Source organism: Pseudopodoces humilis, chromosome 14, assembly GCF_049639895.1.
Source record: "Pseudopodoces humilis isolate 2021_Gansu_Grassland_sample_001 chromosome 14, ASM4963989v1, whole genome shotgun sequence".
NCBI lineage: Eukaryota > Metazoa > Chordata > Aves > Passeriformes > Paridae > Pseudopodoces > Pseudopodoces humilis.
In genome coordinates this window covers 13,734,701-13,761,952 of record NC_142213.1, presented here as the reverse complement: position 1 = coordinate 13,761,952, position 27,252 = coordinate 13,734,701, and the positions used below count along the sequence as shown (strand labels likewise).

The window sequence follows — 27,252 nt, the reverse complement described above, 5'->3', positions numbered from 1 at the left end:
CCATTTCACAGAAAAGAAGGTATATAAAAATAGAGATAGAAAATGAGGCAGTTTTTCTTGTTGCTGTGGGGCGACCACCACTGCCCCCCCTCAGGACGTGAGGAGAGGAGCCCTGTGGTGAGGAGCTCCTTCACCCTGCTGGGGCTGGGGTGGCTCAGGGGTATCCTCAGAGCTGGGATCCAGGAGCTCCACACCCTGGGAGGGGCTGGAGTATCCTCAGGATTGGGATACAGGAGCTCCACACCCTGGGAGGGGCTGGAGTATCCTCAGGCCTGGGATACCGGAGCTCCACTCTGCTCTCCGTGGCAGCACCGAGCTGCTGGGATCTCTGCTGTGGGCAGGCCCCGGTGCCTGCTGACCCCAGACAGTGAGGGATGCTTTGGGATTTCCCCCAGCTCCCCAGCTGTGCCTGGCGGTGCAGGGGCTGTGTCACCTCCCCTGGCTGTGATAAATCACCTGTGTGCTTTGTTCCCACGTCCAAGCAGCACAACACGGCCTTGCACAGGCCTTGCACGGCCTTCCCCCGAAGGAACTGCTGCCCTTCCCACCTGCACGGGCACACAAGAATTATTCACTTTACAGCAGTGGGGCTGCATTGCATACACACAGAAGGAAACACTATGGAAAGGGGAATTGCTCATAAATGCCCTTAGCACCTTACTCATCTCACTGAGACTCGATGAAAACTCTTAACCAAAGTCACAAAAACTGGTTAACTGCATACATAGTTCCTTAATAGCTGTCAGAAGCTAAATTGACAAAGGTAAATGCTGTCCCCTCGGCACCAGGAGTGGCTCAGCAGCCCCCCTGTGGCAAAGCAAGCCCTGAGGGACCTGCCTCCCCTCTACTTTCTACAGCACACAACACAAATGAAGCATCAGAAACAAAGCACAGCCTTCTTCTCTAAAGACATTTTCCCACTTGCAGTCTGGCTCAGCATACCTGCATGGAAAGGGAAGCCAGGTGAGGTCATCTGCCATCTCCTGCTCTGGCCATAGTTGTGTGCACAGGCCTGGACCACAGCAGCATCTCTTCTTGCTGGAGCTGAACTGTTTCTGTAAACCCACACCTTCTCCACAACTACTCCTCTCTCCTCCTGTGGTAATTTCTGGTGAATCATAAATGCAAGAGGTCTCCAGTGTATAAACATTCCTGCATCCATCTCTGACATCCCCTTCTCTGTATATGACTATACTATATATATAGAGATATATATCTCTATATATTGACTATATATAATTATACTAATAATTTCAGGTTATCTTTGACTGGTGCACAAAACCAGGGGAAATTTCTACTATATGGCCACACCTGCAATTCCATTCTCTCCAACCCATTCTGCTCCTGAAGAAAATTCCCTTTTATTCCCCCCCAGTAGTCTATGTGCTGGTGGTTATAGATTCCTTCTAGGTGGGGAAGTCAAGCTGAATTTTCCATACCAACACTTGCCCCAGCACATTAATAGTACAAGAATAATTCTCTAATTCTGTCTCAGCTTCTCATCTTTCTCTCAATATATTGGAATATGTGTCCTGTGACAGATGGTGCTTTGGCAGCAATTAGAAAGCTTGAAGTGTGTGCTGGTATTTTAGGAGCATTTCATTTCAAATCCTAGCATGTTTTCTAAATATGTTTGCTTTCTGATTTGTTCCAAATACACATGGAACTTTCACTGCATCTTCACTCTGCTCTGTCCTGCTGCTGGAGTGTTCAAGTGCCCAAAGTGCAGAAAGCCACAGGTAAAAGAAGCTAAGCCATGTCTGCTGGTACAGAGACAGCACCAGCCATGGGCAACTGAAACCTTAAGCACTTGGAAACGAAGAGATGGACTTTCAGACATCAGTGGCTTTCTAAACAGGTGCTTTATGATTCTGAGGAATTCTAGGGAAGCTTTTCATGTGCCCAATGCATGTGGGTAGTATTTCCAGTTGCATGTCCTGATTAACAGGAGGGGTCCCATCAAAGACAGCTAAGAGGAGACTGGGTTGGCTTTTATTGAAGGAAGCAATCAAACTGTATACAACACTAAAGAAAAACATAAAAAATGCAGACCTAGAATTATGGGAATATAAATAGCATTTAAACAAGTGGGAAGGTTTCAATGGGACAGTGCATGGATTTGGCAAACACTTTGTTGGCACAAATAAATCCTGGTTTTTTCAGAGATTAAGTGAAGAAAATCAGCACTGCTACAGCTGAGGGGATTCTCCAAAGACTCTTGACTGAGTGGTGTGTGCATTTTTTACACCAGTACAGAAGGAAATGTTTTAGATCAGTTAAAACAGAAAGAATATAATGTTGGCTGCTTCACCAAAGTAACTGAAGAAATCCCAGCTTTATGGTTTTGCTCTTTATCTATATCTTTTATTAAATTGCTTCATAAATAGTCTTCCTCTGAAACGAGAGAAAGCTCATCCTTCTGAAGGCAGTGAATCGATGGAATGAATATCCATTTCTGATTGCTATCAGGCAGACAGCAGTTTAGGAGAACACTTAAGCTTTAAAGAACAATCTTAAATCTTACTGGAGACAATTATGTCCTTTGCTAACTGAAGAAAACGGTTGTAGTACCTTTAACAGAGGCTCATGGTTATGTTCAGCAGTAAGAAAAATAGTATAAGTAAAAGTTAATAATAGAGGAGCCTGGACACAAAAATACATAAGACAAATGGAAATTACCTACTGAGTTGGAGTGTGTTATATTAAAAAAAAATGAAATATTCCTCCAGTTCAAACTTAAGCAGTGGGTCAGACTGTGTATTTCTGTTTGCCAGGACTGAGGTGATGGCACAAGGCACAGAAAAGAATGCATGTGCAAAACCATTTCACCCCAGACATTCCAGGCACTGAATTGCCACCTTATCCAGCATTCCTGCAGTTCTCAGCTGGAAACAGCAGCTACCAAAATGTTTGTAACTGGGAGAGTTGCTGGTGCTGGGCCAGGAACTGGAGGTGCAGTGGAGCCCAGGAGTCAGCACTTTGGCACAGAGGAATCCGTGTTTTCTCTCTTTCACACAGCACACCTTGGAGGAGCACAGACCCACTTGTCAGCACAAACCAGCATGATGATGATGATGATGATGATGATGATGATGATGAAGCACATGTATTCCTCTGTCAAGGAAAGGGAAAGCAACTTCCAGGAGCCCAAGAATGTTGAGAAGGAACTTGTGCCACCGTAATCTGCTCTCTGTGGTGCTACAGCGGCACAAATTCCTCCTGTGCCATCACTGGCACATTCCAGAGCCCACCCAGAAAGGTGTGCAGGTGCTCTCAACAGCTGGAACCAAACCACAGCAGCTCCAGGGCTGGGAATGTTTGCTACTGACACTGTCCTGAAGGACCCAAATCTGCAAGAGACACTGGGCAGTGGCAGTCCTCCCACAAATCTCCCAGTTATCTTACGCCTGGCTGGATATCAGAGCTCCAACCCAAGGCTGTTCATTCTAAAGTGTGTTTACTTGATATCCTTCTGCAGAAAAGCCAGTTCTCTCTGATTTTTTGCTGTTAGCTTGTGTTTCCTTTGTACATCTGCAGCTCAAATTATGATGGAGCTCTCCCCCATATGGTGCTCTAAGCTTTCCTAAATTGATTACAATTAAAATAGACAGCTCTTTGACTGATCCTCTTTTCTTAAGCACAGCTAATGCAGATTAACTGTCCACAGAAAGAGGCTTTAAGTATCCAGTGCAAGAAAAACCTCATATTAAACATTACCAGTGGCATCACCGGGTATCACTGTCATCATTTAATGCATTGTGCTGTTTGACAATATAATAAATATTAGCAACTAAAAATATTTTTGTCCTAAAAGACCTACGTTTTTGCTCTCTCTCATGCATTTCATGTATGCTGTCTCACTGACTAGCTCAAACTACAGCACAAAGTAATCCTTGGGTGGTCTTCTGCCTAAGCATGACCACAGTTGTATCTACTGAAAAATTTGGCTGTACACAGAGCAATAAATTTGAAATTTCTTAACTACTGTTCAATCTTAATTTTGTTTCTAAACATATCCAAACAGATAAAATGAAAGAGATGTGTAATATGAGAATGAAAACATGGCAAACTCTCGTATTAGAGCACAACATTTTTCAATACATTCTAAGGAAAAGAAAAAAACCCCAAAGTGTGAGCACACATAGATTATTAAACCACAGGACTTTCAAGGATACATTTCTTAATTTTGGAAAAGGGTTTTGTTCTGTTCTGATGAAAAGTCGTGGCCAAGGAAAAAATTTCCAGCACAAGGAGGAGGATGAATAGAATTTGTGCAACTTACCATATAAAAACCAACAAGTTTTCTGTAAGATGAACTGTGCCCATAAAACCAGATGGATGCAAAGGACTGAATCCTAGGATATTGTAAGTGAAATAAACAGCAGCCTTGCTTCATTGTGATTAGTCCTTACAGAACAGGTTGATGAGTATCTCAGTAGCTGTTGAAAGCACAGCAATCAATGCCTGTGAAATTTATGCAATTTAAAAATCCTTGCTACTACAAGTTTTTTTAAGTATTCATTTGCTCATCTCCATTTCTCCTCCAGTGACTCACACAAATTAGGCTGTAGCTATTTAAACCCTCCAAAGGCATTCCTGGCTAAAAGCATAAAAGGCATGAATGAATCCACGGCTAGGGGAAAAGGAGCATGTTTGGTTCTTAATGCTCCCAGACATGAATCCTCAGGAATTACCAAGGCAAAAAAGAAGGGTTATTCAAGCACAACTAAGCAGTGGAATGTTTGTTAATGCTTCCTTAAGAAACGCACTTGTTTATCTATAATCCAATTTCTACATGAAGATTTGGCCCTGCTTTGGGAAAGATTTTCACTCCCAAATAATTTCATTCTATTATATATTCTTTCTATATATATAATAGAAATTGTATTCTTATTATATATAATATAAAATTATAATATTATTCTTATATATTCTTTCTATGCTTCAGTGTCTGAGGAAGCCTATCAGCTTTGAGAATTAAAAAATGTGTGTCTTAAAAATTGTTTTTTGACCAATACTTTCTTAAGAAAAAAAATCTTTGATGACTAATTCTGCAGAAACAGAGGTATTGAATTTGACTGGTACAGAGTTGATAATGTATCGAAATAAATGCCATGGTTAAATTTACCTGTGCTCATATCAGTATGAGAGCACAGCCATTCACCAGTGATACAGTACCTGCTCTTGCTGAACTGGAAGGAAACATTTTCTCAAACTTGTCTAGTTTCCAATAAAATGGTTTAATAACAAACCCCAAAATTAAGATGACAATTTCTGACAGACACAAGCAGCAGGGATGAGCCATGCTCCCTGCAGGCCACCATCAGCATGTGAACTTTATCAGAGTAACCCCACAAAAACCGCTGGCAGGACCTGCTCAGGCTCACAAAAGGCCTGTGACAGAATTCTTCACAGGAGTCTGCTAGAAAACCCAAATAAATATATGACAAGAAGCAAAATACTTGCTCAAAACTACAAACCCTCCAGAGGATAGAAATTAAAGAAGGAATAATTGGTTTACTGTCAGCATGGCTAAGGACTAACAGTAATACCTCAAGACTCTGTACAGAACCTTTCTCGGCAATTTGACAGGAAATATGAAATTTTCTATTTGTCCAGCTTGGTCAAAAAAACCCACCAAGACAAAACCAAACAGATGATCTGGAATAGAGATGGTGAGCAACATCCAGATTTGTGGTTTTGTTAGTTAGATTGTGTCCTGCACACAAAACAACTGCTGGGAGAGCTGCAGTGTGTGTTCCTGCAGTGCCATGGAGCTGTGCCACTGCTGCTGGGAGCCTCTGCCAGGCTTCCTCTGCCTCCAGGGCTGGGGGCAGCTCTGTTCCTGAGCTGCACTCTGCCAGCTCCTACTGATTTATGCACCCTATCTCCTGAACAAAGGAACTGCTCATGTAAGTATTGCTAATTTATCATAATCACAAGATGAATTTTAGGCATACGTTAGATTTTCTATTGAAGAAGAAAATTACTCCTGTTCTTTTTCTGAATGAGTAAGGTCATCAGGAGGCAGCTTTCACCTGCCAGTCTACTGAATCACAGGGTAGAGCTGGATTTTTTTTAAACCCACAAACCTTTTTTTATTTTTAATAAAATGGAAAAGCTTTCCATGCACATTTCAGCATGAAAGCCATATAACTCCCTATTCTTTGCACTGATTGCAGCACTTATCGAAGAGAAACATCTGCTGGAGCACAAATACTGCAGAATAATCTTCTTTGGGTTAACATTCTGTATTTCCATTATGAATTTTTTTTTCTAACCAGATAGCTATAATAATTTTAAATCAATCTGATGTCCTATGATTAAATACTATGGTTAAATGAAGGAGAAAGTTAAGGTAAGACCATATAGACCTCAAGGTTTCTGCAGCATCCACTCCCTGCTGTATGTACAGGAGGGACTTGTTAGAGATGGCAAGAAATTGAAACTTTCCACAGAATCATGACATATCAGAAAGATCAGATATAACTTGATGTGCAGTAAATGTAGCTTTTAATTACACAACTAAACTACTTTGCATTGCATTGTATGTGGGTGAGAATCTAAATTAATTATCTTTTTTGGCAGTGTCTATCAGGGTCTTTTCACTTCTAGCAGGTGAGGAGCAGAATCACATAGAATAAAGAAGGGTCAGGCACAGTAAATCCTCTCCCAAAGAGAGGGTTTGGACCATGAGGTCCCTGGGCCACAGAGATGTGGTTGCTTGTGCCAAGCTCCCCTGCACACAAGGCCACCTGCACTCATTGTGCACTCTGTATTTTATAGGAGCTGTTCAGGCTACAAAGACTGACCAATTTACCTGCCCAAAATCATCACTGCTTTGGTGGAAAGCCCAGAGCAGCTTTGCAAATTCACCTGTGAAGTTCTTTGCCTTGCTGTGAACTGGTGTTTCTCAGTAACTTATTATTTCCCAAGGAAGAAGGCTCAATGTAAAAGCACAATTATCCTTCACCCATGTTCATCCTTTTTCTCCACTGACACCCTGCCCTTCACTCACCACCTTCCTCTCTGGCTGCACTATTCCAGCCAGTGAAGCTGCTGTGGCTTTCTCCTCCAGGCACTAATTTGAAAGCCCTACCTGTGTCTTGATATATGAAACTGTTGAGTTTTACAGGCACTTTTTATGTCCATCCACTTTTCCTGGTGAGTTCACCTTGATTTAGTGCAGGTTTTTTAAAAGAAAAACCAACTAATAGATGTGTTCCAAGAGGGAAGGAGCACAAATGCAGTACCAGTGCTTCTGACAATACAGTCTTACACACAAAAATGACTGAGGAAACAGAGAGGACTCGGGCAGAGCACTCTCACAAACAAGAGATTTACACAAGGGAAAAGTGCTGTACTTCCCATGGGACTGGCTTACACGGGCTTTAAACTGTTTGTGTTTGCACATGTCACACATTGGAGTGGCATGATTCCCATCTGAAGCAAAATACAAAACAGAAAACCACACACAGAGTGAAGTAACAGATTTAAACCAGCCTCCTTTGCCTGTTTCTATGGTAACCAGCTGCAGTAAGTGCTTGGCAGAAATCTTAGACCTAGACTATATTAATTGTTTATGTAATCATATTTTACATGCAGACAGATCTCTGCCTTAATAAAGTCACTGTATCATGGAGAGATGTGTGCTTTACCGCCTGCATTCGCAGAACAGATGGAATACATGGCACTACCATGAATACAGCAAGAGACTGAATTTTCACTCTGAATTTTTAACAGTTCTGGCACATTGTTACTTTATGATGTGTCTGTTCTGGGACACAGATTGCAGCATTCTGTCCTTGGGGCTGTCAGTCAAGCATATCAGACAGCACGAAATTCACTTGTAAAACATCTAGGTGTTGTTTCTCTTACAGTGTAAATGTTTTCCAAAATTACAAATATTTTTATACAATCAAAGAGGTTAGAGAAAATGAAAGTCCTGTTAGAGGGACATTTGCAACCTGGAATTAAACCTTAGGAATGTCCTCAGAATGTATAATAGTCAGCTATGCCTGTTTTGTCCGCGGAGATACTCTGAAAGTTAAAGCCCCCATGGATATTTTGTTTCCCCTTTAAAAATGTTGAATTTCTCATAATAAGGAACATACTCAAAAGCTCTAGACCTTCCTCCTAAAGTCTGAGAAAATGCAAAATAGGAAAGTTACAGCTATTTCCCTACACCTGAGATGCAGCATCAATCTCTTTTCAGCATTTATAACATAGTTTATAAACATTGTACGTTACAAAGCAGCACATCTAACAGGAGTACAGCATTTCACCCCCTTACCCCCATGGTGTGATTAATACACTCCAAAACTCTATTTTCTGATGGATTTGAATACACTGAAGCAAGAGAGGTTATGATGCTAGTCTGTGTTAATTCTAAGCCCCTTATTAACTCATTTGAAAATAAGGTCTTCCAAAAGAAAGGCAAAAGTAGCACAAAGTAAAAGCATGTACAGCATTCTGGTAAGATATGTCAGTTGTTCTGTGTTCATTTCTTCCTACTTTTGGCTGAAGCATTTCAGAATTTAGAATAGAGAATTATTCATAGCAGGCTAAGCTTTATTTTTAACTCTCTATATAATCTGACATACGGTAATGGATTTAGTATAAATTTAAATCAAACTCTCTTAATGCAAAGTCAGATAAGTTCCCGTTAAAACATTTTGTCTTCAGAAAAGATCACCCTGCTATTTTATTTCTCTGCTTGTTTGGTGGCATATCTGGTTTCTAAGGCTTTTATTCCACTGTTCTTTTTCACTTACTGACACACTTCCAGGTCAGAAGCTTACTGGCTATTAATGATCTTTTCTTCTTTACACCACTGGATGAGTTTTTGCCCAATATTTGTAGAGTTGTTGTAGAAATAAAACAATCATTCATTCTTCACTTCAGATGTAGCTTCTAAAACATTTTGCTGGTGTTGTCCAAGACCTGTGTTCTTAAATAATTCAGGTAGTTAATTCTATTGCAATCACATCTTCCAAAAGCAACGTGATAAGGCCAGACTGCAACTGATAATGACCAACAGCCAGCAGAGAGGAAAACAAAACTAGCAATTTTATACAAAGTTTTGTAGAAACAGCATTACTGCTGTAGCAAAAGTAAGGCATTATGTTCCTGTAAGATAGAGCTCAAATTAAAATGGCTCTCCAACCCATAATGGAATTATACTCTAAGAATTATCCAAGATTACATGAAACAAAATTCAAGGTGGGTTCTGAACTGCTTTCCACATTAGCTGGTCCTGGAATTAGGCTGGGAATAGAAATGGTGGATTTCACCATAACAAAGGAGTCTTATACATATTAATTGGTCTCATCAAGGTTCCTATCACAGCTTTTTATGTGCTACAATGTACATTTATCAGAATGAGGATTTCCTCTATGCCTTTACTATAATTTCCCCATAACATTCAAGAAGTCTCAGACAAGTTTTCCCGCTTATATAGCAATAGAGTCACAGAAAATTCTAAAACAGCACTACCAAAATAATTATTGGCTTATTGAAATTACTCTCAGTCAGGGAAGGAACATAAACACAGATGATGTTTAAATTGAAAACTGCAGAGTAACATCCTCAAACAGTAGGAATGATCAAAGTTACCTTACACTGAAATGATGAAATTGATTTTTCATTAGGGGTAAAAATACAAGTACCTCATATACCTAATGGAAAAAACAAAATCAATGTTCATCTGTGTGGGGGTTTCATCAATTTATTGATTTGAAAGAAACTACAATTTTAAAAGCCCAAGAGATTAATTTTTGCCGCTTTACTGTTCAGCAAACAGCAGAAGTTAGCCTGGTATACGTAACCAAAAAAACAGAATAAAACTTACCATAATGAAATGTCCATGCATAAATGGACACACTGAAATAACTTAGATTTGGATAATTCTCTCTCTGAATTTAATTATTCTAATTAAAATCATCAAGCATCTATCTGCTGTGAGACAGGCTTGCATTTTCATGTCCAAAAGAAAACTGAAAAGCGATCTTCAGTACATGACACAATGTCAAAAAGAAAAATATGATAACCTATGAAACCTCCCCCAGGAATGGAAATGGAATACAGGACATACAGACATATCTGAACAGGGAGTACTCGAGGCAGTCATGGTTTACAGTTTGTTTCCACTAAATCAGGGAGCAGAAGGGAATGACTTCAAAAAAAGTGCTGAGATGCAAGACAAAGGCTTTAAGGCTTTCACCTTCATCTTAAGGCCAAAAGGTTTCTGCTGTTTCTCCCTATATTTCAAACAAGTCGAAAAAGAAGAGATTCTTCTGTATCTAAAAACACAAAAGTAATCAGGAGCTCTGTCTGCCCTCAAAACACCAACACCCAGAAGCAGGGAGATGATGGCTGCTTTTGTTGTAATTCAAGATTTAATGTTGTAAAACCTTATTCTTTCTCTGCATGTCTTATCTTGCCTTCTGTGCCACCATTAGCATCAGGCAGACTTTTGAAACTCAAAGAAAAGGGTAGCACAGTACAAAAGCTGTAGATGTGAGGTGGTCAGGAGCCTGATGCCCAAAAGCTAGGCTGGAAATAAATCCCACAGAGCGGTGTCTGTAGAGCAGGTATTTGTTTATTGCAGTGCTGCTGGTGAGGGGCATTTCTCCACCTAACTCACCCACCCTTGTCAAGTGCTGGGGTTTATTTACACAGAAGTTTTGCTCAGTGTTCCGTGTCACTACAACATCAGCACACACCCCAGGAATTCACTTACATTGTATAAGCCCATGGTTACAGACAATTCTTTTGGCCTATGCTTGTGCCTCCCCAGCTCAGGGGTTACCAGGGCTCTTTGATGAAGGCTTCCAAAATCTGCTCTGCATCTGAACTTTTCACCTTTGCCTTCAGAGCATGTGCAGTTACAGTGTTCCTTGGTCTGTGTGGTCCTAACCAGCCTAAATTCTTTATTTTGTGGCCAATTTGCTTTACATTTGCCAATTTCTCATTAGTACTATACTTATCTATCTCTGAAACCCGATGAGTATTTTTCTTTTCTTTTTTTTTTTGTCTATTCAGCATTAAGTAACTAGTTAACCATTTAGTAGCCATTACACTGTATAGAAAGTTAGTTATATCAGGTTATATAGGTATAAAAAGCTATGATCCCAGTTATTTAAGTATAGAAAGTTACGATTCTACTTATATTGATATCTGGTTATATAGATATATCAGGTTATATTGATATCTAATAACTCAAGCTGTATAAGCACCTTGTTACTTTGACCTAAGTTACATAGGCATCACATGAACATGAGTTTGCAGGACCTGGGAACAGCATTAAATGCATATTAAAAGCACTGGTATTACACCCTCAGATGACTTAAAGAAGCAAGTCATGCATCACTGTGTGGAGAGATGGGATAGAATTGAGTTACAGGCTGTGGGACATGCCTACAGGAGCACGTGGTGACACAGAGAGGCACACGGCAGCACATGGCAGCACACAGAGAAGCACATGGCAGCAGTGTTGCACAAGGCAGCACAGCACTGACAAAGCTTTTGTGTCCCTGGCAGACTGTGTGCGAGGCACTCATGGCACATGCAGCACCCAGTGAGCAAAAAAATAAAGTGTTTATTAAAAAATAAAATGTGGTGTGCCACCACAGCAGCTGTGCCAACCTCTCCTGCACCGCCATCGAGCACAAGGCTCTAATTGTAAGTCTATCTGTGAGAAACAAGGCTCACTCTTTAAATTTTGTTTTAAGTTTAATAAGGGATAAAAGGGACAATACACAGCACTGGGGTGCTTGGCAAACTGCCAGAGGCACCCCAGTTAGCTTAAAGCATTACTTTTTCACAACATTGTTTAAATGCATATTCATGAGGATTATACATATTCAAACATTCCTGTGAGTTTACATGTTTCAGGAATTCTTTTGCTTGATTTGACCTTTGACTTGTCTTCTTAAAGTACATGCCATCCTGCAGATGAAATTTGTGTATTTTATTTCTTCACGAGGTTCTGTTCTGTTGGTTGACACTTCCTGATAACCCGAAGGTCAGTAGTGAATCTCTCCTTGCATTTTTCTCTTGGTGTTTATTTTCCTAGTTCTTTACAACGCTACCTTATCATTCAGATGATACTCCACAAGTACATTGAAATCAACATTATCTGAGTTATTCTCACTTTTGTCAGTTAGTTATACAAATAAAGGCATTTAACATTACAATGCACAACACATAGTTTCTATTGAAGGTTTTGTGAAAGCCTAAACTAGAATATATATCTATCACACTACTACATATATATATATATATATATATATATATATATATGCTACAAAAGGCATTGGCTACAAAAGCTGACAGATTATTAATTACAAACTGTACTATATGAAAATTGTGATAATAATTGCAATAGCCAATGCATTATAGCTAAAGCCAATGACTACACAGTCACTTGTGAGCACAGGGCTCAGCCAGGGGACACAGCTCCGGGCCTGTGGGTACTGAGGAGGTGACCCAGGGAGCCTGGCAGCACCAGCAGTGCCCCTGCTCCCCACAGGATGGGCCCAGCCCCACTGCAAACAGGGCGCCTGTCTGACACTGTGCTGCAGAAAGGAGCTGGTTGGACGGACAGTCCCTTCCTCTGGAGAAGCTGCAGTGCTTCTGCGGGCTGGGTGTGTCCCTCCTGCAGCTGGTCCCTGGAACTGTTGTGTGTTTGTTATTCACATGCAGATTCCTGCACGATCTTAGAATGTTGCGACGATCCTGGACCCTATCTCAAATATTGTTTTTTGACATACCATGCCATGTTGTGTGAGCATCAGCCATTTCAAAGGTATTCTGACAGCCAAAGACCAGCTTTAACCTGCAGTATTTCTCACCCAAACTGCAGTTGCTTATCAATGAATACCACTTCCTTATAAACAGCTGTACTGGTGACTCTGTGAGGGCCAAAAATGTGCTAATGTGAAAAATACCTGTGACAAACATGCTTGGTGCTATTAAGCACTCACGTTAAACAAGCACACCAAAACTTGAGAAGAGCATTTAACAAAAGGTCACATTTTTAAAACAAGCCTTTGAAGAAAAGCTCTAAGACTGTTTGAGGACTCTCAAGTAAAGTGGTACTTGATTATACTGCTGCTTCCAGGTTTTAATTTTGTGCTGAGAGATTAAGGCCTTATTAGAGTGGGTTAAGACCACCAAGTGATTTACCAACAATTAGGTCCAACTGTGGGAGTGACTCAAGTGCAGTCTGCGGAGCACAAAATGCGTGGGTGTACCTACACAGAGCAGGACCCAACCACAGCAGCCAGGCATGATCAACTACAAACAGGCACAACAAAGCTGCTGGAGGTCCTGGGGGTGGTCCTGGTCCACAGCCAGCACCGTGTCCTTGTAAGGCCAATGGGAACCTGAGGGCCTTTAGGAAGAGCACTGGAGCAGGTCAGGGAGGTGACCCTGCCCTGGTGAGGATCACCTGGGGTGCTGTGCCCAGCTCTGGGCTCCTCAGTACCGGAGAGAAGAGTTCCTGGAGCAGAGCCAGCTGAGGGTGAAGGGACTGGAACATCTCTCTGCCGAGGGAAGGCTGAGGCAATCGGGCCTGCTCAGCCTCAAGAAGAGACGGCTGAGAAGGGACCTCATCCCTGTCTGTCAGTGTCCAAAGGGAGGGCTCAGAGCATGGCCCTCTGCTCCGTGGGGCTCAGCAATGGGACAGGAGGAACAGGCAGGAACTGATGCCCAGGAAGTTCCACCTGAACATAAAGGAGAACTTTCCTGTACAGTGACCGAGCACTGAACAGGCCACCCACATTGGGTGTGGAGTCTCCCTCCCTGGGAACATTCCACAACAATCCTGTACACAATCCAGTGCCATGAGCTCTGGGATGGCCCTGCTGGAGATGGGAGGTGGGACCAGATGACCCAATGTGGGTCCCCCAAGCTGACCCATTCTGCCCTTTGGTGACAAAGCTGATTTTATAAACAGAGACAAGAGATTGTCGAGAGCTCAGCCTTAAAATGAAATGCAGGGAAATAAGTGCTCCGTGTGCATCACAAAGGCAGCTCACCCAGGACATTTAAGACATGGAGATGAGACAGAAGAACCAAGTGAGCTTTTAGCTGCAGTCCTTTAATAAGGATTACACTTGGGTAATAAAAGCATAACACCACAGCACAACTCTTGGCATGTGACCTAACCAATAACTGTACAAATCCTACCGCAATGCCAGCAGGAATCAGAAAAAAAAGATACCAAAACTTCCTTTCCCATTCCATTTGAACTGATTGCCCTCAACAGAGACAAACATTTCCTGTGACATTAAGTTGTCATCAGCTTCTGTAAATCCCAGTTTACTCAGTCTTTTCTTGTGTATCTGGCTCTTCTTTGCAGAAGTAGCCCCAAGAACATTTGCAATTTCAGAGTTTTCAGTTTGTTCAGAAGTTCCAGCTTGCTTATAAAGCTCCAACTCATCAGTTACACATCCAGGTTGTTCTTGCCTGGAGCTCTCTGCACAGGCTGTCTCATCACCTGCCTGGGTAGGTTGTGTATTCCCTAAGGCAGGAAATAGAACGTCACCAACAGTCATGTAAAGCAGCCACATCATTAAAATAATCCTGAAATTAATTTTCCTCAATCTTAACATTGCCAACTCTTTGGTTAAGTACTTCACGACAGCTGCATATTTCAAATACAAGTTATGAAGTATGCAATCCAAAAAACTGGGTATACTAGACTTAATAGTTTTTGGAGTTTCTTCTAGGAAAAATAAAGTACCTTTTGTTCCCAGTACTGAAGCATCCTTCATTTCAGAGGGCATCGCTGGTCTAACCAGGACCACGCCATATCCTTCATTATTGTGGATCATATTATTAACCATGGTTATCTTGGGAGCCTCATAATCCTCATCTAAGAAGTTCTACAAAATGAAAGAGAAATCTAACATGTCATGTACAGCTAAAGGAACACAAAAATCTTCTAGTTTTAGGTAGAATTAGTTCTGTATTAGCAAGAGCAGGATTATTTGCCTACACAGGAGATACTGCGAAAGGCATTTTCTCCTTCTGGCAGATAAGGAATAAAACCAGGTGACTGCTGGAGAGGATAAAATGAAAATATCACACTGCAAAGCTGCTGCAAGGCTGTCTGTCTGTAAGAGGGGTTTGTCTTTGCAGAACTGGTTCATCCAGCAAGGATGAAGGCAAGCCCAAGGCAAGAGTTCCAGTGTAGCACAGCACAGCCAACCCGAACCTAGTGGCACTAATTGTAGCAGTGATTAGCTTTTGGCAAACCAATACCTTGTGACTGGGACTGACCTTGACCAGTATTCCCTCCTTGCAGTGGTGGATCCCATTGTGCAGCAGGGTGCACGCACTTCCTGGATAGATTTCCACACCAGCACCCTACAAGATACAGTTGGTACCAGTTCACAAGCAGTTTAGGCACACTTTTTACCCTACAAGATACAGTTGGTACCAGTTCACAAGCAGTTTAGGCACACTTTTTACCCTACAAGATACAGTTGGTACCAGTTCACAAGTAGTTTAGGCACACTTTTTACCCTACAAGATACAGTCGGTAGCAGTTCACAAGTAGTTCAGGCACATTTACCATTGAATTTGACCACTCCATGGCACATCTTTGTGTTATCTACCAGTTTGCACAATGCAGAACTGTGTTACCCTTCCAGCTTCAGAGCTTTGCTACCCAGCTCAATCAGTGTTACTCAAGGCAGAGGCCCCACAGCATGGGGCACCAGTCCATGAAGGCCTGCTGGAGAGCAGCTGAACAGCCTTGCCTTACTTGCTTGTGCTTTAGTCATCCCTCTCCATACCTCAAGCCCCATCATTCTTCAAAATATCCAAATCAGAGTCCATTTTTGTGTTTATCATCCCTCTGCAAGAATCAAAGGTGTCCAAAAAGGGAATTTCACTTGTAGAAATGGAAATGAGAAAACTAGTTATGGGCAGAGAAACCAGAAGATCACTATAAAAGTTCTGTAGGACATGAATCAGCTATGCAGCAATGACTATTTCACAGATGTCCCCTGTTACTGTATCACTTTGCTATCATCACACAAATCAGTTTGAGACATTTCACTAGATTTGATAAGAGGCTACAAGACCACTGGGACCAATCTTGATTCAGTAACATGTAGCTGTCCAAAATGAATTTGTAAAGGTTCTCTCCAGAGCAACAGAAGCCACCCTGTGACTGACTGGACTATTTCTAAAGAGAAATCTTTATTTTAAATTAGGAAATAAGCCAAAGTTAAGAATGAATGTGTACCTTTGCCCCATAGAGATCTGAGTTTTTCATCAGTAGCTCAGCTGATGTCCTCACTGTTATTCCAGTGGTTTCACACTGTAACACACAATTCTCCAGGGTGGTTTTCCCATGATGGACATCTACATACACAGAAACAATTATTGCTGGATGAACCAGCTCTCCAAAGACAAACCCCTCCTACAGACAGACAGCCTTACAGTAGCTTTGCAGTGTGCTATTGTAATTTTATCCACTTCAGGTTCAATTCACTGATTTGCTCGTGTGGCTTGAAGTCATGCTGTTTCTCTGGTCTAAGCAGGGACACTCCTACAAGGAAGCACTGGTTGGAGATTTGTCTTAGAGATTTTTTTTTACTCCTTTTTTTTTTTAATAACAGCAATAATTCTTTTCATTACCTTACTAAGAGACTTTTGGAATCAAAGATATTAAATACATGCATACAAGTGTTAATAAACATTTTACCAATGTCTGTTGAGGAAAAATATTAGCATCTTCTGCAAAGGCTACAGCCAATAAACTCCTTGGATACAATTTAGACTTAGTTGAGTGTCAGTTTGAAAGAAATAAAGTTCTACAGCACTCCTACAGCACATGCTGTTCCTCAGTGGAGCACTGGCTGGGCTCAGCTACAGCTGAATATTGCCATGGAGGGGACTCTTCTGTGGAAAGAATTGTTTCCTTTTCCAGGCAACCTGACACAGGCTGTGCTGCACTCAGAGTCGTGCTGCCTTAACAGCAGCATGATCAACTTAATTATCTTATCCCAGTAGAAGAATAAAGCATAAGAGCCACAATAGCTTGAAAGTACAAACAGAGGTTATTTTGATGTCCACATTATAAGCAAGTTAAAAAAAAGAGGGAGAAGATTTGATATATATAGCTTTAGGGCTCCTCTCTATGACATTTTGTTAAACTGCAACACTGGGTCCCAGCTTTACTTCTAAGACTAATTATGAAAGAGTCACAAAAAGGTCAAGATGCTTTTACACTTACTTAAAATCCCCTCCACAGCATCATGCTGCACTAACTTCAAATTGGAGATCTTTATATTGGCTCCTGTACAGTCAAAGAAGTTGTCTCCTTTCCCTTGTTTTTCTATCACGACATCATCTGGCAGGCCATAGCCTAAGAGCAGAGGTGAAAGATGCAAGCTCAGACAATATCTGGTGACAATGAGGTGCTCAGTACATAACAGACATTTAAATTAAATTGATGTTTTAAAACCTTGAATAGGATTTTCAACAAGTGGCCAGGTTACACCTTACATCTCCTCTGTGCCAAGGTACAGGCACTCCAAACTAAACTCAAGTTACCTTACTTGAATGGTACACAACAAAATGCAGTTATCTGAGAAAGGTGAACAAATGGGTAACTGAGCTCACATTTGCCACATTGCCAAAGTTCTCACTCCCAAAAGTTACCAACAGAGCAGGGGGGATTCAGGAATTGAGGACACACAGGCATCTCCAATCTGCTCTCAAAGGACAGAAATTCACTTCAGCAGGCAGAGGTTCCAAAGAACACAGAGGGAAAAACAGCCACACCACAACATGAGGGAAAAAAGTGCAAAGGGCTCAATATTGCTTCATTCAGCTTCCCTATTTACATGCAATTTGGGGGAAAATTCAGTGTTCCTGTGTTGCACAGGCTTCCAGATTAATTCAGTTTATAAAGCAGCTTTCACAACCACATGCCAACATTGATTTACTAAGCCATCCACAGTTGTCAGCATTTAAGCACTTACAGGAAAATTTACGAGCATGTAAAGCTTTTATCGCTTGTCACTGACAAGAATCATGATAAGGAAAGCAATAATGCAACATCCATTAAAGCAGCACGAGTCCTATCATTTTCTGAAAGTACACACAGATAAGAAGTGCCCAAGCAGGATGCCAGCTTTTAACCAAGTACATAAATAAATAAATACTGCCACATGCAAGTAGAAAGGTTAAAAACAAAATGAAAATAAAAACCTTTGAACAAAAGTTGCATTAAATTGCCTGTCTTTAAAACTTTCTGCCAAAGTTAAGTGATTGATACTTCAACACGTGATATTGCCTAGAAATCTTTTCCCACTGCTACTGATTTATGGTCACCCCTGGAGAGGAGGTGGCATGGGGCAGTTCCAGCATGTAAAAAGAGAGCACCACAGGACAGGAAAAGTTTAACTTCTCATCACTACAGAAAGATGGATGTTATTATCCAAAGCAGGAGTTCTAGGAATGACTGTCCTGCAGAGTGCCTGCAGTTTTCTAACTGTGCCTTTAGCTTTACACTCCACCTCTGAAGCAGCAGCTCTAGAATGAAGATTCATCTGCTGCCCAGTGGTGCTCACTCCCCAGCAGGGCTGTGCCCCTGCCTGAGCCTGAGGGGCTCCACAGCAGCCAAAGGCCACTGTTATCCACTGCCTCTGAGCACAGACAGAAGAGTTGATGCTGCAGGCTCCCAGCCAGCTGGAGCAACTATGACACAAGCACAAGGGAAGTTCTTAGGTGCCTTTGCAACACATTTTTGTCAGGCATGGAAATTACCTTTATCATGACTTCCTGCAACTGCTACTGCTTTAACCTTATTTAGTTCCTTTAAGCTTTTATTTATTCCTGATTTACTAATCTTCATACTTTCAACCTTAGTACTGACTGCACAGTGGCTGGGAAAAAAATAGCAGCTCTACTAAGCAAAGTGACATATCTCTCATGAGTCACCCCTCCATTCCCAAAAAAGCCACCAAAGCAGCCAGCTGCTCAGATTAGTGCCACCAAAGTTTGTCTTGCTCCTACTTCAAATGTTCCTAGCTGCTCCTACTGCTATAATACCTTATCTAACAGGAGTCCTTATAAGAAGATTAAATACCTGACAAATACTTGTTATTCAGAGCATGGTTTGTACTAAAATACATATTTATATGCCTTGCTTCTTAAAATAGAGCAGCTCATCCTTTAATGTGTGCTACTGCACCATTTGTATTTGAGTTTCCTCAAAGCTAGAAAAGCAATAAATAGAACCACACACAATTTTAGAACAATGTCATTCTTGAGATAAATAAATCACTTTATCGAGGTCCCTTGTCCTGCAGGTGCCCTGGTTATCACAATGTGTGTCTGTATAAATCAAACACACACAGGAGATGGGCAAGAAAGAAAATTACTCATAAAACAAGAAGGGTGAGAAAAATAAAGTCCAGAACAGCAGGAAATTAAACTCTCAGCCTTCTTCTCGTTAAGAAGCTTTGACAAGATAAAAATGCAACTAAATAAGTATCTGAACAGCTGCAGAAGCCCCAGTGATAAACAGACTGTAACACTGCAACAGTGTGTGCCTGCCTAAAGCAAAGGGATACACTGAGAAATCAAGAATGCTGAGGGAGAGACAGCAACATATCCCAGGCAAATCGGAAGTATTTAAAACACAAATATTTTGCAAGAAAAATCCTAAAATCACATCTGGTGCGTCTGTTTCTGCAGAAAAAAATGTCTTAATCAAAAGCTCCCTCCTCCACCCATGTGCTTCACACACTGCAGAGCCAGGGTTGGCAGCCCCTGCTCCCCCACCACCAACATGCTCCAAGTGCCATCAGTAAATCCTAACAGCACCTCCTGGCTCCTTCCCCCTGCACTCCCTTAGGCTGGACCAGCAGTGGGGCTCAGAGGCTGCCCCTGAGGCACATTCAGACACACAGAACAAGCACATTTCTCAAGTACTCCTAGGTTAGTAGAAGCCCCTCAGAATTACGTCTCTGTTTCCACTATTACAACCATCAAGTCCTTAGGTTTCTGTTCAATCCTCTCTATTACCTACATAATCACCATTTATGCAGACAAATAGGAGGAACTGATGAATTTGCTATTAATCAGCAAAATCTGCAGTTTACCTGCACTACAGCTAATGAAACAGCTCACTCCACCCAGCATTAGGCACTGCTCTACAGCAGAAACAGGAATGTTTTGAAGAAAAAAGCAAATGCTCCTGATCAACTCTGCAAAGAGTAAATCCTTACACAGAGCTAGTTTAAGACATTTACTTGCTTAAAGACCTTTAGACCAGCAAACCTACTACCTTCTAGCTCTATTGAATCAGCAATGGAGAACACGCCATCGACAAAATAATGGCCAGGACAGATGATGACTGTGTCTCCTTCGTAACAGGCATTTACAGCTGTCAGCGGATCACGGTGAAACTGCAAAAGACAAAAAAATACAATTAGCTCCCAAAAAATGCTGTAAAAATTGATGTGTTTATGCCTGTAGAGCTTGCTTTCAATTAAATGTTGCTGGTTTTACTTTAAATAAACCCTCTCAATGGCACTAATAATACAAAATTTCTACTTTGAATTCAAGAATCGTAGCACTCTGCGGACAAAACCAGCCTTAGTACATGACTTTGACATTTGTGTCAGGCTCATTCCCCCCAGAAGAAAGCTGGGGCACACACAGACCAAGGAGCACCTGCACCCCAAAGAAAACTTCACTATGGCCTTGGTTCCAGGCCAACACTTAAATTGTGCCTCAGTGATTTGCCATGAAGAAATAGATGACAGAAGGTAAAGAAAATAAAAACCAAACAAATCAGCAACTAGATCAGAGCTGGTCTGAACACTTGTGTGTTCCTGGTACAAGTCACCCCCAGAGTTCAGATACCACAGTGGTAAATAGCATCCACGTGATTCTTTTCCTTGATCAAGAGGCCAGGCTGATATCCTTCACAAACATTACTGAGGGATTCCATACTGAAGGATGACAAATAGTACAGGAAAAACTACATATTTATTGCTTCCCAGCAAATTCCAGGGTAGGCATAGTAAGAGTACTTTTTCAGTTGCCAAGTCAGAAAATCAGATTTATAGCCTAAAAGTTACTCCAGGACCTTCCATGGTTCCGTTTTGGCAATCTGTAATTCATGAATGTGATCAGCATACAGCAAACCATTCCATGTGGGTCCAGGGAATTCAGCCTCTTAACTGCTGAAGTAGCAAGTCTTGTCTCAATTCACTAAACTTGAACATGACTGCTTCTAAAATAAATGTATTTCCTACACAGTACCAAAGCAAGAAAACTATGCTTCTTCCTTCTAATTCTAGATTATCAGCAGCATCAAGAGACAATGGGCATTCCAAAACTAAATTCAAGCATCATGCCTTACGGTGTTTCATTGTAGAATTATTACAGCTTCATCTCATTTCCTACTCAGAAGAAGCTGCTTGTATAGAGTACTCAACAGGCACAAATTAATTAAAAGGCATTATTTGAATCATCCAATTTTACCACTTATTGTTTACATTACTGTGATTGTTTTTTGAACTGACAAAACAATCCCACCACTGTAGTATCTTGCACTTGGTAAATGAACTTATTCTTCCACATTGTTTCTTGAGAGGAAAAACTATTAGCAGACAGACAATTCCTGCTACTGCACCTGTATTTCTAACTCTTCACAAGATTCTGGGCAGAGTTTGTCCCTTGCCAACAGATGGAGCAGATTTGCTGTCATGGTCCAGGGCACAACATGAATGACCTTGGCACCCGTTGGTCTCAGTCCTTTAGCCTGGAGGCTGCCGTATTTCTGGTAACCAAACACGTACCTGCAACAAGAGCAACAGAGCCAACAGTTCTTCCTTCAGTAATCAAATCCTCTGCATTATGTGATTCCCCTTAGGAGCCTCCTCCCTGCACAAACCCACCAGTTACCTCAGCAGAGGGTTCTCAATTAGTTTTAGTTTTTGTTTTAAGTGCTCCACTTTGTCGTACAATTTTAGTCCTTCTACCATGGAAACGTTTTCTGCTTCTGAGTCCGAATCATTGCTTGATATGCTGTTCCTCACATGTAAAAACTTTTCATAAAGCTCTTCACACTGGGACAACAAGTTCTGGTAATCAGCTACCAGCCCAGAAGGCACCCGATGTTCCAGGATGTCATAGTGCCTGCAATTCAGAGCAAGGGGTCAGCACATGGCACATTCACAATCCTCAAAGACCAAACATGAGACTGGAGAGAACCTGAGGAGTTCTGCATCAGTACTTGAGTCAAGGTTCTCTGCAGTCCACATCAACATTTTTATTTGAAAGCAGCAAAACCAGAAAATCTGAATAGATATAAACATTTTACTTTCTAAACAGCTGCCCACCCACCTTGAAAGATTATCTACAACTGTCAGAAACTCAGCCTAAAAAAAGGCATAAGCACAGCCATAAAAAAAGACTAACAATTTAAAAGGTAGTATCTAAGCCTTTATTAGAAAAACTGAGAAAGATTCACACACATTCCTCCTGGAGAATGACCAATTTACAAGTTTTTGTTTACATTCAGCTCTGTTGTAGTTTTTATTTCATGCCCAGAGGTAAAGAATGGAGCATCCCATGCCAGCTTTTATTAGGATTATAACTCGTACCAGTGTGTAACTGGTACAGGGTGACTATTGCTGGGTTTGAGGCACCATCTGATGGAACACCAAGGCTCAGAAATCAAGTGGCAGCCTCAGTTGTGTTCTCTTTCCCTGTAAGATTTTGACCAGCAAACAGTGAATGCCGTTAGAATAAACTTGCTTTGGTTTACAAGTCAGCAGGAACTTTTTGCACCTAATTGTGTGTGAATCATTATTCCCACTTCACTAATTCCAGTGGTTCTGCCTAAGAAAAGCAAAGGTGTTGCACTCACAGTCTCAGTCGGGGCTCAACACATCGAACAAAGTAATCAAACTCATCCTCCTCCTCCTCATCCCAGGTCCTCCAGATGCACCGGTAGAAGAACCTTTGGAAGCAAAGTGTTAAATCATACAGAGAGCAGTCAACAGCACTGGAAACACAATGTAACCAATTTGAGAATTCCCCTCAAAGTATCACCTCTCTCTAAATTCAAATTACTGTCCCTTACAGGGCATACACAAAGTCATCTTTCCTGCCTGTTGCTTACCTAAAGAGTTTTACTTTGTGTGTTTAAGCTCAAAATTCATAATAACCTGTGCCCTACTTCCTCAAAAGGGAGTGAACAGCTAAAACTGGATTTGAAAAGCAAGACTGACACCCTTCACATTCTGAGGCTTTTCAGTTGTTTGGTTTTGGCCAATCACCCTTCAGCTAAGCTTTCTTTCTGACAATGTAGGTCATTCCTCCTATTTTAGCTTTTTTTGTCCAGTCCTACAGCCTAGTTGTAGAGAGGTTTCAAACAGAATGTAGTACCTGAAAGAAAAGGAGGTGGAAAAGAGAAAGATGATGAAGAAGATAAAAAAATAGAATATGTGAAGAGACACCTAAAGAATAAAAAGCAAATTTAGGGGAAGAGACAAAAGGCAGAAAGAAGAATGGATCAAAAAAATAAAGAAAAATCCACCAAAATGTTATTGAAGAGAAAGAACAGCGTATTAGTCCACAAGTGATACAGTCCAAGGAGCTCTGGGGTGAAAAAGGAAGGGAAAGCAGTCTTCTCAGAGCACCAGCAATCAGATTTACTTTGGAAAGCTTGGCTTGTGGAGCTGCTAGCATTGCCCAAGAATTCAGAACAGGACCCACTGGGTACCAGCAGGGTGCAATCGTCCTACCTGACATGTTCTATGGCTAGTGCTGTCTGGTCAAACTCTCCTGACTCATCATACACAACCCACAGCTCCTGCAGCAGGATCTGATGTTCCTTCAGCTCCAGGAGCTCCTGCATGCACTCCAGGGTAAAGCTGCTGTCCTGGGACTCGCACAGGAACGGCTCACTGAGCTGCACAACTGCCTTCAGGGCCGGGAAATTCACATCAACCACCTGTGGGAACAAACAGCTCCGAAATCCCTCAGAACCGCAGATCCAGCTGAGGGAGGGGAACGTGATGTGCTGCAGTCAGGGCCGTGCTGGGTCCCAGCTGACCCCACACAAACCAACGCAAATGGCACCGTACAGCCAAGGCCATCAAGTCAGCTGAAGTGATAACCCAGAGTTAAGTTCCTCACAACCCCACGTCCAAAACTTCACCCAAATCCCTCATAATGCTCAGAACAAGGCCAGTAAGTTGCTTGCCCCCACACCTTTTTTTTGTGTTGTTGTTTTTAAAAAATGGCAAAAACAATATCCTCAGACTCAAACAAATCAATACCTCCCAATCATTTGGGACTCCTTGGAGGTTCATTTTTCAAAATGTCCAGAGGATACAAACAATCCAAAGACTTCACTGAGCCAGTGAAAGCCATTTTGTCACTAACTGGGCAGAAAAGAGATGAAGGGCCACAAAGTTCTTCCCTTCTCAATCATGTGATGGAAGTAAAAGTTTGAACATCCAAAGTTTACAACACACTGGACATTGAGAGACTTAGAAAAGTCTGTTAGAGAGGTAAATTATGTTAAGTGAAGACAAATGCCTGAGCAGCAGTGATCCACTCACCCCGACAAGGACCTCAAATACATCAGTGCGCCAGATCGCCTGCCAGCCAGCTGGCTCAAGGACCTTCTCCAGGTACTCAGCTATGAACCGCTTCACCTCAGAAGCTTTGCAGTCAGCTACAAAGAAATTGAAGATGTTACATTTAAGCAAGGAATGGAAGAAAAGTCCTCCAGATCACTGGAAAATGAAAGTCAACACAATTGAAATGTTCCTCTACCACCTCTAAAGTGGGACTTTGTTTTGTTATGCTCATGATAACCATCAGCATTTTTGCTGGTTTGTGCTCCTCTTAAAGACATCCAGAATTCAGCCTTCCAGACACTGAAGGTTTCATTGCCAATGGTATTAAACACATAACCTGTGCCTTATCTTGAACAGATTTACAATACACAAAAAAAAAATGTAGGAAGACCTGCTAAAACAAGGCACAGAATCCACTGGTTACTAACAGTTCTGCCTTTCCATCATTCACATTTTATTTACTTATATCAAAATTACTGCCTCCTGGTCCACCAGCCAGAGCAGCTGAGGTTACAGCATTAAGTGATGACAAAAAAACTGGATTTTTTCCACTCCCCATTATTACAAGCATCTCACAGCTTATACATATTTAATATATATATATATATGTATATGTATATTATTTATATAACATATATGTATATGTGTATATAATATACATATGTATATAATATATAATATATACAATTAACTCCACTTAAACTGAATTGTTTAAAATCACTACAAGCAAACTAACATGCTCTTATTTTCCTATGAAAAAAATTACTTACCCAAGATGTAATCCTGGTAAGCTCTGAATCGCTCGTAAAACAAAAGATGATTGGTATGAAAAATATCTGGGAAAAGCACGTTCCCGTCTGGCACAGTCCTTCCCAAAGTAGTCCCTGGTTTGTCACGACTGCCATAGTCACTCCAGGAGTCAGCACTCCAATCGCTCTCGGCATCTTCCCGCTGCACACCTGGGAAGAGGAGTAGGAGTAAAGCAAACCACACAAATTGTCACTTCAACCACTCACTCGCTCCTCTACTCCCAAAGAGCTCCTGTTCAGCCCAAGGTCTATCATGAACCTGCCTTCTACGGCACATCTTCATTTACCCTTGATGAAGCGTTTCCAACATACATACGGTCCTGGACGCCCATTTCAGCGCCCGTGGTAAGCACCGAGAAACGCACCAGAATGTCACGATTAAAAGGAAAAAAAAAAAAAAAAAAATCACATTTTAGCGTTGACTTCCAGAGCCATCCCTACCGTGCCCTCGTTTCCAGCCCAGTGCCCACGCCCCGAGCCGGGTGGCGGCTGCGAGGGCCGTCCTGCCAAGCGGGGGATCCGAAGGGCGGCGGAGCAGCCCGGACAGCACGGCCTGACCTGGCCGCCCCTCGCGTCCACACCGTCCAGCTGCATCCCCCGGGCACGGGGCTGCCCTGCCCTCCCGGCTCCCCGCAGACACACGCAGCCTGTACCCTCAGCCTGCTCGGCGCGGTCCCGCGGGCCGGCGCCCGGCGAGTCCCAGCCGTCCCCCCGCGGTCCCGGCGGCCGCAGCTCCGCCATTCCGCCCGCTCGGCTTCGAACCGCCCGGGCACTGCCGTGCGCCAGCGCCGCGCTCTCATTGGCTCGCGGCAGGCAGCGCTCCGCTCTGATTGGCTGCCGGCAGCGGCGGCCGTTTGCGCGCGGGGCCCTCCGCGGCCGCCCCTGGCCCCGTGTGGGGCGCGGCCCGATCTGGGGCGGCCGGAACCTCCCGAACCTCCCGAACTTCCACATCCCGAAACTCCGGAACCTCCACATCCTCCACATCCCGAACCTCCGGCACATCCCGAACCTCGGGAACATCCCGAACCGCTGCGGGTCCGGCAGGCAATGGGCCGCCCTGCCGGTGGGGACCGGCGTTCCGCGCACAGCCTGGCGGCCGGGGATGCTGCCATCCCTGCCGAGAGCGGATGCACAGCGCCCGGAGAGAAGGAGCGGCCAAGCCGCAAAAAATGTAAAAGTACCCTCAAAAAAAAAGGAAAAAAAAAAATCAACAGCAAATAAACGGACTAACACCACAGCCCACGACTAACAGAAGGGAATTCTCTGGAGCGCCGGGCAGCCCCGCTTTGCTCCCAGCCCTGGCCGGTTCGTACACAGAAAGCACCGGATCAAAATGTAAAACACGGTTCTGTTTCATGGCCCAGCGCTTCTCCTGAGGCCTCAACGTGTGTTTGGCGCTGTGACGATAAGGGCCGACGGGGATTAAAGCCAAGCAATTGCTCCGGAACAGCAGCGGCCAGGAGAGGGCTGCCTTGGATCTCGGAGCAGGCGATGGAGCCGCTCCGCTCAGCAGCGCCCGCTCGGCAGCAGCGGCACCGCACAGCTCACACCGCACCGACAGCCCCGGCCAGCCGAGACCGGACACGGGCTTCCCTTAGACCCGCTGAAACCAAGCCTTGCCCATCGTAACCGCAAGAATGGCTTAGTCCCCAAGAGTTTCTGTCGAATGCTGTCAGAATTTAACCATTATATTGGGCGTTTAATCATACGCATATAGCTGTCATCTATCACAATTAGTTACAAAATTACAGTTAAACATCTGAATCCCTCCCAAAAGCTTATTGGCTTTCAGAGGGGAGTGTGTTTGT

At 42.6% G+C, this 27,252-nt stretch overlaps 1 protein-coding gene across 1 annotated transcript; it reads right to left on the bottom strand.

Moving 5' to 3' along the window:
* Window positions 1-14,083: 14,083 nt before the first annotated feature.
* On the bottom strand, window positions 14,084-26,207 carry SHCBP1 (SHC binding and spindle associated 1). The gene is made up of 13 exons (XM_014255404.2): window positions 26,098-26,207; window positions 25,406-25,594; window positions 24,615-24,730; window positions 23,793-24,001; window positions 22,913-23,005; window positions 21,946-22,179; window positions 21,674-21,839; window positions 20,318-20,438; window positions 17,255-17,386; window positions 16,262-16,380; window positions 15,289-15,375; window positions 14,750-14,891; window positions 14,084-14,527 (listed from the first exon to the last, which is right to left on the bottom strand). The coding sequence occupies exons 1-13, from the start codon at window positions 26,183-26,185 to the stop codon at window positions 14,211-14,213; spliced, it is 2,013 nt and encodes a 670-aa protein (XP_014110879.1). The 5' UTR covers window positions 26,186-26,207; the 3' UTR covers window positions 14,084-14,210.
* Window positions 26,208-27,252: the final 1,045 nt, after the last annotated feature.

Coding starts and splice junctions, on each gene's coding strand:
- SHCBP1 (XM_014255404.2), bottom strand. CDS start 26,185: ATGGCGGAGCTGCGGCCGCCGGGACCGCGGGGGGACGGCTGGGACTCG. Junction 17,387..20,317: donor TGATTCAATAGAGCTAGAAG/GTAGTAGGTTTG, acceptor CTCTGCTCTTAG/GCTATGGCCTGCCAGATGAT. Junction 14,892..15,288: donor AGGAGGGAATACTGGTCAAG/GTCAGTCCCAGT, acceptor TTCATTTTGTAG/AACTTCTTAGATGAGGATTA.